Genomic DNA, 13,260 nt, shown 5'->3' on the forward strand with positions numbered 1-13,260 from the left:
TTTGAATAAATAATGCTGCAATGAGATTGGAGGTATAGTGGGAATTTTGAAGAAAACCTAAAACCGGCTTGGGTGCCTAAAACAGAGGTGGGGCAGGAGGCCAACAGAGCAGAGGAAACTGCATGTACCACGATATGGACGTTCAAAAGATTATAGTACCTTCTGGAAACCACAGTGGTTTAGTTTTGGTGAAGTGTGTGTGTGTTGGCTACAGAAAGAGAGTAGGGCTGGCAGGCTGGGGCCAGATCCATAAAGATCTTGCAAAGGATTTGAGATATTGTCTCGATTTGAAATATGTCTCGAGACATCCACGATTGTCTCGTGGATGATAAATATCTTAGTTCCAAAAATATATATATCTTAGTTCCCATCGATTTCCATTCTGCAATCAGTGATAAAGTATTTTGAAGATGAAAATCTGACTGTGGCTCACCCCTGCTTCAGGACCCTATAGGATCAAGTGCCTAGTTTTTAACAGCAGTGAAAGGACCCTGCATGAGCCTCTCCAAATCCTTTATCATGTGCCACATTCTTCTTCATCCCAATTATAAACGGTTTCCTTGAGTTCTTTCTTACTCTCTGGTCTTTATACATGCTATGCCCTCTTCTAGAACACTCTTTTCCTCTTGGGCTAACTAGATTCTCAAACCTTCCCCCTCAGTCTTTACTGATCGTAGGCTAGGTCAGGACCCCTGCCATAGGCTTTCAAAGCTGCCAATACTGCAAATGTCATACTCTCAATAGTATGTTCCCTTTTAGGCTGCAAGCTCTGTGACAGATCATCCTATTCTCTACAAAGTAGATGCTCTGTTGATGTTGTGTGGAGGATGAATGAATGCATTGAGCTTTTCAACAGCATACTGGATATTTCCACCTGCATGTCTCCTAGAATGATGAACTCTACATGTCCGAAACTGGACATCATCATCTCTTCCCCTCCCTCCTCCCTACACCACCTCATCCCTGCCCAGTTAACGACTCCTCTTGGCTGGCAAACTTCTCTGTTGTTCTCTTCACTCAAAACAAAGAAATCCAACTCTTCCCTTACTTCTTCCTCCTCTCTGCTCAGAAGCTAAGTCTTTCCCTTTCATTTCTTTTTTTTTTTTTTTTCTGGCCATCATTCTAGAATTACAAAGAAATGATAAAGTATCATAGTGGGGAATATATGCGTTTTAGAACAAGATAGGCCTAGGTTCAAGTCTTGAGTCTACTGTGTGTAGGTTTCCTTGGGTCATTTCAGTGAGTTCTCTAAGCCTCGGTTTCTGAATCTGTAAATGAGGATATTTATTATTCGCCCTGTAGAAACACTATGCACTTCAGGTGGCAAATAGTTAGTCCTCTTATCATTTTTCAGTACATATCAGACATGTCCTGCTCTAAAATCTCCAGAGGTTGCTAATTACTTGACAATGAGCCCTAAGCCATACATTTTGGCCTTGTCTCTCATTACTCCCCCACCCTACCCCAAATCCTAAAATCTGGGCAATCTGAAATATTGGCTAATTTACTCACTTTTTCCTCCCTGCTTCCAGGTTGCAGTTCAAACACCAAGTCCTCCCTGATTACTTGAGCACTAAGTAAGCCTCCCTCCTCTGCAGTCCTGTATGCAGTTCAATGGGATTTAAGTGCAGCTGTTTTGTCTTGCACGCTCCGAGACTCTCTGGATTAGAAACTGCTGAAAGCAGAGGTTTGGTGGGTTCGTCTATAACCTTGCATAGTGCCTCGCATGCAGTTGATGCTCAATAAATGCTTGGTGAAAGAACAACTCATTTTCCTAATTTCAATGGCTTATTTTCTCTATAGAATCAGATGTTCGGTTATTCTCATCTCAGCACTATTTTGTTGGCTTCCAGGGAGCACACTACCATTAGATACGTTCTGTTCTCTTTAATTGGAAAGAGCTTTTGGAACTGAAAAATAGGAGTTACTTCTTCAAGCCTCATCTGCTGCTCCCCCGTTCTCACCCGCCTCACACAGGAATCGAACAACTTAGCATCGCACAGAACACGACTCTCTCTCACGCCTCCGTTCCTTTGTACAGGCATGCGGTTCCCTTCGCCCGAAGCGCCTTTCCCCGACAGCTCCGTCTAGTGAACTCCTACTCGTCCTCCAAGACTCAGCTCAGACATCATCATCACCTTCTCTGGGAGGCTATTCTGAGATGGGCAGAGTAGCAGTTCTCCCTCCCATCTTTTTAGCTTCCTCAGCATTCTCCCAAATAATTCTAACATTGCATATGGCATTTTTTTGTTTTCTTCCGCTCCTCTAATTTTTTAAAAGATTTTACTTATTCAAGATTTTATTTATTCAATTCATTTTTAAGATTTTATTTATTCAAGATTTGATTTATTCAATTCATTTTTTAAGATTTTATTTATTCATTTATTCATTTATTATTCATAAGATTTCATTTATTCATTATTATTCACACACAGAGGCAGAAACATAGGCAGAGAGAGAAGCAGGCTCCATGCAGGGAGCCCAATGTGGGATTCGGTTCAGGGACTCAAGGATGACGACCTGAGCCAAAGAAAGATGCTCAACCGCTGAGCCAGCCAAGCCTCCCTCTCCGGCTCCTGTAGACCGCGATTTCCTCGATTTCCTCGAGGGCCGAGATACCTGTTCATCATTGTACCTCTTTACCCAACACCTGTATACCTATACCTATGCCTAGGATTAGCACACATCAGGCACTTGATTAGACCCATGAGCGAAGAATATGTTCATTCGTCTAACAGTGCGGTTTGGACCGAATTCTCAAGCATTTCAAAAGCTGGTCCTCTATTTGGAGCGCTTCAGGATAGAGGGAGATTCCGACATCCCCCGGCAAAATCCTCGGTTTGATGGCAGGAAAAGGGAAGTGATTAGGCTGTGATGAAGAGTTGCTCCTTCAGGGCTCAGCTGTCATCTACCCTCCTTGGCACAGAGAGGGTTACAGCGACCCAGAGGCGGGGCCACGTGGGTGCCACCTGCTCCGGGGCGGTCTGGCGCAGGCGCCCTGGCGTCTAGACGGCGGCTACCTGCGGGGCCCCGGCCGAGGAGGAGCGCGTGCGCTCTGGGCCTTTTCCGCCGGGGGAAGTCTCGCGGGGGCGGGGCGAGGCGGGACGGGGCGGGGCCGCGCGGGGAAGTTCTCGCGGGACCCCGACGAGGAGCGGAAGCCAGGCGGCTGTGTTGCTGCTGCTAGCGAGCGAGCGGGCGGCGGCGGCGGCGGCTGCGACGAAGACTGAAGCGGCGACGGCGGCGGGAGCAGGCGCTGCCCTCGGGGAGCAGCAGCGCGGTCCGCGGCCGCTCGCACCGCTGCAGACGGGTCGGCCGGGCGCGGAGCGGAGCTGCTGCGCCACGGTGAGTACGGGCGGCGGCGGCGGCGGCGGCGGCGGCGGCGCTGCTGCTGCTCCGGTGCTGCTGCTCCCCTGCTCGGCAGCGGGAGGTGGCCCGCGAGGACCGGGCCCGGTCTACCGAGGGCTGCCAGGGTTGGGGATCAGGGTCGGGGCGACGAGGCCTGGCGCGGAGAACGGAGTCCCCCGGGCTCCGTATTTCCCTTTTTGGGGCGCTTCCTTCCTGGGGACCGTCCTTCCCTTAGCTTAGCTCGGGGCAGGAGGCCGGGTGCGCCTCTTTAAGTTTCACGCTTTCTCGGGGGACGGCTTGCGCAGAGGGGCCCGGGAGAACCCCGGGAGCCCTGGGTACTCATTCTGTGAGTCAGTCTGACTCGGCCCGGCCCGGGAGGCGGGGGATTCGCCGCGGCTGCAAGTGTGGTGATTGATGCTCTTGCGACCTGCACGGCCACCACGTCACCATCTCCCGGTGTCTTTGGGCCAGAATTTGGGGAGGGAGCCCACCGACCCTATGAATACCGTGATTTAGAACTTTTGCTGCCGGAGCCAGCTGAGATGTCTAGTTTTTTTGTTTTTGTTTTTTTGAAACTACACTGAAAAATACTTGTAAAGAACAATAAGCAGCAGTTGGTTGGAAATGCTCCGAGGAAAGGTTTCTGTGCAAGAGGATAAGGAAGGCACTGGTATTTTTCATTTGCATCGCTCTCCATATACGCCCCGTGAGTTAACAGCTCGTTTAGGGAGTTCTTCCAAAAGGTACGATTTGCAGAGGAGCCGAAGTGCACTCGACCTGTGTCTTTTGGTACTGTTGACTCAGAAAAGAGCCCAAAAGACACATGAAAGAAGATAGCATATCTCTTTGGCTTTCCTGTCTCTCTCTCTCACTTTATACTTCTCCAGTAGTTGCCTTCCCTTTCTACCTACTTGTCTCCATTTTCACTGGGGACACTAAGTGTTTGCTTGTGTAATGCAAGTCATTTGCTCATCCCTCCCCCCCTTCTTCTAATCTACTTCCCCTTCCTCCTTTTTGTCCCCTCTTTGGCATAATTTTTCAAGGTTTCTGCCCTTTGGTGCAGTTTGTCTTCTCCCTCATTTAAAGATTCCGTTTTCTCTCCGGGGAAGATACCCTTTTTCCTGCTTTATCCTTCACTTTGAAGCGTCCACTGTGTTCCTTCAGTCAGCCAGAAGAGTTGCCAGAGAGCCTTGGGAGACTTTAAGTTCTCCCCCTGGGAACTGGGAGGCTCAAAGGATTGAATTCATCCGTAAGTAATCAATACTGCCACTAGGTCACAAGTGTAGCTTGCTTGTGTTATTTGTGTTTTAGTTGTTCTCTTCATTTTAACATTGTGCTTTTGTGCCTGCTTACACTTTTCTTCCTATGTCTCTTTTATACTAGTAAGGAAGATTGGGTCAATTTGGGGTTTGTAGGACTTCTTTTTCGGCTTTTAGTGGGAGTGGTGTGTGTTAGAAAATGAAAACCAACCTTAGACCTATGTTACAGTAGAATTAAGATAACATTAAATATTTAAGGGAATAGAATTTCTTTAGATCACTGATGAATTAAAACTTGCCCATTGGGCAGCCCCGGTGGCGCAGCGGTTTAGCGCTGCCTGCAGCCCAGGGCGTGATCCTGGTAGACCTGGGATCGAGTTCCACATCGGGCTCCCTGCATGGAGCCTGCTTCTCCTCTGCCTGTGTCTCTGCCTCTCTCTCTCTCTCTCTCTCGCTCTGTGTCTCTCATGAATAAATAAAATAAAATATTTAAAAAAAAAAACAACTTGCCCATTGTGGCAATTGGATTCTTTACCAGGGTTCTTCTAATGGGGCATCGTTGTTACTGTTCTTGGGGTTTTTTCGATATAAATAACTGTTTCATTACTCCTTCCTTTGTCCAAAATTTTCTGAATTCCCAAAATAAAAACCGAAGTTAATTCTTGTAATTGGCTTTCTTTGATACTAAAAGCAAGCATTTAAGTGCTTGAGGCAGTTTACTCCCTTAGCAAGTGTATTCAGATTTGAGGGATTGCTGGGTTTTAAATACTACTAGTTGATGGTACTTAGCAGTTTTTTTGAGAAATTGCTGTTATGTTGCCTGTTGTGCAGCAGCAGTTCTGATTGTTGCCTAGAACAAAATAATAATAGATTTTGGAGAAATTAATACAGAATAGAGATGTACCATGCTCTCCTGAGAGAAATTAATAGTTCCTTGCTTAGTTCAAAAGACTTTCCTAGCACTACTGAAAGGCTATTGAGAGCCCTTGGTTTTATTTGTTAAAGTTGGCTTTTTCCTAGTTGAGCCAAGTGAATGTGCATTACTTTTATTTTATGCAAAGACATTGTAGTGCATTATCTGGAATGCAAAGTTTGAAATCTGGTTAAGGCATTCTACTAGTACAGCAGTGATTCTTAAAATTTAGCATGCTTAAGAATTACCTGTGAATCTGGGATGCCTGGGTGGCTCAGGAGGTTGAGCATCTGCCTTTGGCTCAGGGCGTGATCCCGGGGTTCTGGGATCGAGTCCCACATCAGGCTCCCTGCTACGAGCCTGCTTCTCTCTCTGCCTGTGTCTCTGCCTCTTTCTCTCTCATGAATAAATAAATAAAATCTTAAAAAAAAAAAAAAAAGAATTACCTGTGAATCTTATTTTAAATTAGGCTCTGGGGCTAAGGCCACTACATTGCAAAACTCCAGAAGGCATCCCACAGTGAATCAGTGTCTGAATGAGACTATTTTGATGCAGCTGGTCCAAGGACCAAAACTGTTGTTACAGAATGCAGCTGTAAAATAGTCAGGCTGGAATGTGGCTTTAAATTAGTCAACTTAAATTACACTTTCTATATGTACAGAGCAAATATTTAAAAGCTTAATAGAATATGTGACGATAGATGTGATTAGTCTTTATATGTGTAAATATTTGAGCATTGTTAGGACTCTGATGTGGAGCAATTTAATTTTAAAGTTTATATTTAATAGGACTGTTAATTTGCCTACCAGAAAGCTCTTCTAAGTTTGTATGTAGATAGAGGAAGGTGGACGATGGAGGAACATATGGACTGGTACTTGAAAAGACACTGGTGATGCTAGCCAGTTAACACTTTTTTTTTTTTTTTCCAGTTAACACTTCTTAGCACTTTGTGCCAGAGACTCCACGAAGGCCTTTACATTTGTTTTCTCTTTTAATCACAAAAAGTGTCCTCTCAGATACTTTATTACCCCATTTTCCAGCTGAGTAAAACTAGGAATTAGAGAATATAGGTTATTTCTCCAGTGTCACCCATCTAGTGGTAAAGGGATAATCAATTATCCCTAGACGCAATTCAGGTCTAACTCTATAGTACCATGAAGATTTTGGTGTTTGTCTAAACTACAAAAGTAGTGATGAAAATATAATTGAGATGTGTAGTGCAGAAAGTAAAAATATTTCATGATCATGCACCTAGAGATAACTCATTGTTAACCTTTCGTTTTTCTTTAGCACACTGATAAATACTATTTTGCTTTATTGGAAATGGGACAAACTAGTTTTTCTGCATTTTTGTTTTTAATTTGATAGCATTTCTTGGTATTTATATAGAAGGATGTTTCTTAGATATTCTCATGGATATTGATCAGGTATATATGTATTTGGCACAGCATTTGTCACTATTTCATTGAGATAAATCTAGGAGTCCAAATTGCTTGTTCAACAATTGAAGCAATTTAAAAATTGCTTGTTTAAAATTGTCAGTGTAAAATTATTATCCTATAGTATACTACTATAAAATTACCTTCCAGAAAGATTGAACTGATTAATTCCCTGCTACAGAGTGGGCTCTGTGATGGTTTTATTATTATAATCCAGTACTAAGCACATTGTCAGGCATATGGTAGCTGCTCAAAATGTTAAATGGATAAACATTAGATAAAGAATCAGTGTGCGGGGATCCCTGGGTGGCGCAGCGGTTTGGCGCCTGCCTTTGGCCCAGGGCGCGATCCTGGAGACCCGGGATCAAATCCCACATCGGGCCCCCGGTGCATGGAGCCTGCTTCTCCCTCTGCCTATGTCTCTGCCTCTCTCTCTCTCTGTGACTATCATAAATAAATAAAAATTAAAAAAAAAAAAAAAGAATCAGTGTGTGTTCACCCAGAATATTGCAAAGGCTAAATATTATAAACTTTTTTAAAAAGATTTTATTTATTTATTCATTAGAGACACTGAGAGAGAGAGGCAGAGCCAGAGGAAGAAGCAGGCTCTGTGCAGGGAGGCCCTATGTGGGACTCGATCCCATGACTCCAGGATCACACCCTGAGCCGAAGGCAATCGCTTAAACCGCTGAGCCACCCAGGCATCCCTATTAGAAACTTTTTAAAAATTTGCTTATTAGTAGATGGAGGAAATCTCATGTTTGTTTGTTTTAATTTTTATTTATTTATTCATGAGACACACACACAGAGAGAGAGAGAGAGAGAGGCAAAGGCAGAGGCAGAGACACAGGCCGAGAGAGAAGCAGGCTCCATGCAGGGAGTCAGATGTGGGACTCGATCTCGAGACTCCAGGATTAAGTTCCGGGCCGAAGGCAAGCACTAAACCGCTGAGCCATCCAGGGATCCCAAATCTCATGGTTTTAATTTGAAATTTTTAATAGTGAAATTGCATATCTTATGTTTTACATAGAATCACATTTTAACTTTGAGTAACTTAATGTTGAGCCCTGTTCAAAGCACTTCATTTATATTATCTGTATTACTTAATAGTGAGTGAACCTTATAAAATAGGTGGTACTGGGATCCCTTGGTGGCGCAGCGGTTTGGCACCTGCCTTTGGCCTGGGGCTTGATCCTGGAGACCCGGAATCGAGTCCCACGTCCGGCTCCCTGCATGGAGCCTGCTTCTCCTTCTGCCTGTGTCTCTGCCTCTCTGTCTCTCTCTGTGTGACTATCATGAATAAAATAAAATCTTTAAAAAAAATAAAATAGGTGGTACTATCCCATTTTACATATGAGAAATTGAGCTTGTTTTAAAAGGCTTGCTCAAAATTATGGCTGGTAAGCATCAAGGTCAGTACTTGAACTCAGGTCAGCCTTTTTTTATTTTAAAGATTTTATTTATTTATTCATGAGAGACAGAGAGGGAGAGAGGCAGAGACATAGGCAGAGGGAGAAGCAGGCTCCAATTCAGGGAGCCCGATGTAGGACTCGATCCCTGGTCTCCAGGATTACGCCCTGGGCTGAAGGCTGTGCTAAACCGCTGAGCCACCTGCCCTCAGCCTATTTTTAGAGACCATGCAGACACTAAGCTATATTACCCAGGAAGTGTTGTGTATTTTATTTTCTGTGAATTTTGGGAAGAAAAGAGTTAAATGCAAGAAAGAAAATAAAGTCCTACAAATACCTTTAGGAGACTGCAATTTAAGATTCAGTGCACATTGCTTGAAATGAACAATTCAAACTGCATTTGTGTTCTTAAAATTTGCTGCTTGTGATAGACTGTAGGGTGTATGCTGGACAGCTTAACCATTCTTATTAGGGTTCAGTATTAATGTGCTGTCAACCCATGTTCTCTGTTAAAATCATTATACTTGCATCTACTTTCAGTTTTCTTCTTTTAGTAGTTAGTGTCGTGTATAAGATAGTTTTTTTGGGGGGGAGGGGTGTCGTTTGTCTTTAATGAAACACACCCTTTTGAATTCCTTTAGCCTGTGTGCTCTTTTTTCTGTGGCTAGCCCGAGATGCTGACCCCTTCAGGTTTTCTCCATGAGCTGCTAATTATTATTTGGCACAGCCACAGAAGTATTGATTGTTCTTGGGTTTTCATTTCTCTCAAACTGTATCTCAAGAAACAGTAGTTACTTGAAACATGATTTTCAAGAGTGTTAGTCTGTTTATGCTTTCTCTAGGAAACCTGTGGTAGATGAGTTGGGTAACAGGAAAACCCAGTGTTGAAAACTGTCTTGGTTTTTATGCTTTGGCTGTTCAGTTACATTGCAGTTGTATGAAATCCCAAATGACATAGAAGTTTATGCCCTGTTACAACATAGTACCTTGACAGTGACAATGCTTTGAGTTTCTGATTTTCTGATTTCTGTTTTTTAAAAATGAAACTCCTTATCTTTGTTAAATCGGCTCAATTGTTCCTAAGTTTCCCATCACTTTTTAAAAATTTTAAGGCTTTTTATTTATGAGAAAGAGCGGGCACAGCAGGAGAGGGAGAAGCAGACTTCTTGCTAAGCAGAAAGCCCAACGTGGAGCTGGATCCCAGGACCCCAAAATCATGACCTGAACAGAAGGCAGACACTTAACCGACTAAGCCACCCAGACACCGCTATGGCTTCCCATCATTGATACATGGTCCCAACAATCTGCCCTGGAGACCAGTTAAAATAAATGAGCTAGTCAAGTAGAAAATATTGAAAATACTGACAGACATATAGCAGAGATCTTGGAGCATTTGTAAAAAAAAAAAAAAAATAGGGACACACATTAGAAAGTAGGCAAAAAAGGAAAAGCGGTTATTAATGCCAAGAAAAAGTAAAGGATTGTACTAGAAAGGAAGGTTGCTTATAATTAAGTCAGCAGTGAAGAGTATTTTGTAATGTGAAACTCTGCTTAAACTGGAATATGTGATATTACTGGGATGGGGCAAGGGGAAGCTGGCAGGGGTTAACATCTTGCAAGCGTTAAGTCATGGCTGGAATAAACTAAGAAACAGCAGTAAAAACATGTTATTTAGAAATATTTTAAGTAAATACAAAGAGAAAGCTAAAAACAAAATTGAGGGTGATTGTTAGGTGTTAGTGTGGGGAACTGCCTTTTTTTATAAGCCTTTTAAAAGCTGTGACTTTCAAAATTATATACATGGATTAATTTTTTTTTTTTTTTAGATTTTATTTATTTATTAATGAGAGACACGGAGAGGGAGAGAGACAGAGGCAGTGACACAGGCAGAGGTAGAAGCAGGCTCCATGCAGGGAGCCGGATGTGGGACTCGATCCTGGGTCTCCAGGACCACGCCCCAGGCTGCAGGCGGCCCTAAACCACTGCGCCACCAGGGCTGCCCTATATGGATTAGTTTGATTTAAAAAAAGCATCTACAGAGAATAAGTAAAGGGTGTTTAAGGACACACAAAAAGAACTACTTGGCGGGGTGCGTGGCTGGCTCAGTCAATAGAGCATGTGACTCTTGATCTCGGGGTTGTGAGTTCAAGCCCCATGTGGGATGTAGAGATCACTTAAAATTTAAAATAAATACTCTGAGACTAATCTTACATATTTTTTAAATATTTGCTAGAACTCTGTCTTCCCTCTCTTAGAGCCAGCCCCACATGAGATATCATAGGTGTGACCTGATAGAATAAACATTGGTTTGGTTAATTAGTTTACCTGTGGTAGAATGTTTGGCTTTCAGAATTTGACTGAAGGACTTTTTATTACCAGGTGATTTCTTTCCTCCTTGGTAACACTCATTTCCTTCTAATCTTAATATTCCCAGCTGGTTTACTGCTTAGTCCATTTGCAGCTATGCATGATTAATGCCCCAATTGTTAAGTTTAGAACAAAAGAATAATAATCACCGGTGCCCCTCAGATGAGCTTTCCCCTAGGTGGTAATTATCCAAGAAGGGTGTCACTATAAATAATCTGTCCCCATTCTGCCAGTGTCAGTGTTGTTTTCTGCTTTTATTTAGCCTGTATGAAAACAGTATCTGAAAGCAAGAGTGGGGCTTTATTTTCCTTTAGTTAGGCGAAGGTCTAGATTATGCCCGTATTCATGGCTGGAGACTGCTACGGCAGTGATTGTACTGCCCACAGTTCACCATCACATAGTACACTGCCTAAGGGTTATTACAGAATCTTTACCTGCAAAATGCAATTTGATTCATTTTAGAACCCCTCTGGCTCTGAGAAAAGCAGCTGTTGTCAGGGTAACTGTGAGAGGCTTCTGTTTGATTTACTGGCACCGTCTCCCCGCACTTTCTTTCCCCAGATAAGGCATCTGGCAGCTCAGATTCTGAAAGAGGGATTCCTTTCAAGTGTAGTTAGGACTTTAGCTTTGCTCCCTAGGGTAGTTGGAAATAATGTGGAGGCTAGTTCTGGAAATGCTGAACCTTCACATCTATTTCGAGTGCTATTGGGTGGGACTCCAGATCCTCGGGGGTTTTCAGGGGAGAGGGAGCCTTAGGCAGGAGCCAGTCTTCACCAACAAAAGGCTCCCTCGCAGGATCTTTTTCTGGGTACCTGAGCTTGCTGATCACAGTTTGGAAGCGATAGAGGGAGAGCTGCCTTGCTCAGAATGCAAACTGAATTTTAAAAAGTTCCTAGGTTCATTTTGTCCTGCTTTCCTAGGAGCAGACCCAGGGTTGGTTTTTGAGAACAGTTCAAACAGCTCAGGACCAAAAGCCGGAATTGCTTGCTTTTGACTGGATAGGGGACCCAGCGTTTTCAGAAGCCCAGAAAGCTGGGCAGGCGAAAGGAAGGGTAGGCCTGTGTAACAAGAGCAGGGTGCCATCCCCAGGGAGAGGCCTTTCTTCGAGTGGACCGCATTTCGGGCCGGAGGAGCAGAGAACGTGAGGGGCGAGGGAGGAAAGGCGGAGACTGAGCGGGTCTCCAGCCGGTTCCTGCACCCCGCGCACACCCAGCGGGAAGGAAGAGGAAGTGTGTTCGGGAATAGCTCGAGCGGCTGCCGCCATTGGCCGGCGGGCCTGTCAGTCGCCGGGGGGCTGAGACTGCGAAGAGGAAGGAGGCGATCGGGGCTCCTGCCTGCGAGCGAGGGAGGCGGGCCGAGCCGGGCCGAGCCAGGGGGCGTGGGGGCTGGGGCGGCAGGCCGATCGGCAGGGCGGGGCTGCCTTCGGTGCTGGCCACTTCTCTCACCCATCCCTCTTGTGATCCAGGGTGGCATTGTGTGTCCGGAGTGCACGAGCAAGTCCCGGGAGAGCGGCGAGGCCGAGCCCAGAGCGCTGGGTGGCTTCGGCAGGGAAGACTCCTTCCCTCGGCTTCAGGCTGCTGAGCCCTGAGCAGCGCTCAGAATGGAAGCCATCGCCAAATATGACTTCAAAGCTACTGCTGACGATGAGCTGAGCTTCAAGAGGGGGGACATCCTCAAGGTAAGTGTAATGCCACGCAGATGCTGAGATGGCCTCCTCTTGTACTCACCTACCTTCGTTTGCCCTGATAACACAAAGAAGCCGAGCTTGTTCTTTCTCATTGCCTACTTTTCCCATTTACCGTCTGGCGGGCTCTGGATAGCTGATATAGATAGATGCTGAGTGGAATATAAAATATGACTTAGGAGGGTTGGTGTGATGTATGGTCTTTAACTGCCTTTGTGTGAATACCTGGAGTATCTCTTATTTGCTTGTTGGAGGGTAATTTGAGTAAAGTCAAAGCAGCATGGTTGTGGCAAGGAAGTATATCAGTAAACTGATTTATCCCATTGGGATTTTTTTTTTAAGACTTGAGGTATTTATGTAAAAGCACTCAATCTTATTGTGCCTAGTCAAAAGATTTTTGCATTCTGGAACGAGATGCTAGTTGGTTAGAAATGAATTTCCTCTAGTTTAGAGGGGTGGTTAGAAGTATATGCCAAAATTCATTAAAGAACCTCAGCCTTTTTATTCTTTGTGAAAAAAACTAGAGTACTAAATCCTAAGGTTCATCTTGCTGTTGCACGAGTCAGATGGCGATTTTCTTAAAAGAAACTTGAGCAATTACCCCATATTATACTCTAACTGCACAAAAGAAACCCGCTGACAGTTTAAAAATAAGCTGCTTTCCACTTTGCAGCTCATTCTGAGCCCAAACTATTTACAGGAGGATTCGCTGTCCACCTGGCACATGGTAATTATGTTGTTTACCCAATTGACGGCAGCAGCTTGCCCTTTTGGATATGTAATTTATTTTTACAAGGGTGGATGTTATCGAATAATGTGTCAGCTCTACAGGAGGAGAACCTGA

At 44.4% G+C, this 13,260-nt stretch overlaps 1 protein-coding gene across 1 annotated transcript in view; it reads left to right on the forward strand.

Annotated features, from left to right (window-relative positions):
* The first annotated feature begins 3,190 nt into the window (after window positions 1–3,190).
* The window catches only part of GRB2 (growth factor receptor bound protein 2), a 72,486-nt gene continuing 62,416 nt past the window's right edge, over window positions 3,191–13,260 (forward strand). Inside the window, exons 1-2 of the mRNA XM_038546617.1 lie at window positions 3,191–3,342; window positions 12,198–12,410. Of these exons, the coding sequence (XP_038402545.1) occupies window positions 12,333–12,410 (78 nt within the window). The 5' untranslated portion in view covers window positions 3,191–3,342; window positions 12,198–12,332. The remainder of the gene's footprint in view (window positions 3,343–12,197; window positions 12,411–13,260) is intronic.

Source organism: Canis lupus, chromosome 9 (assembly GCF_011100685.1).
Source record: "Canis lupus familiaris isolate Mischka breed German Shepherd chromosome 9, alternate assembly UU_Cfam_GSD_1.0, whole genome shotgun sequence".
In the NCBI taxonomy this organism is placed as follows: Eukaryota; Metazoa; Chordata; class Mammalia; order Carnivora; family Canidae; genus Canis; species Canis lupus.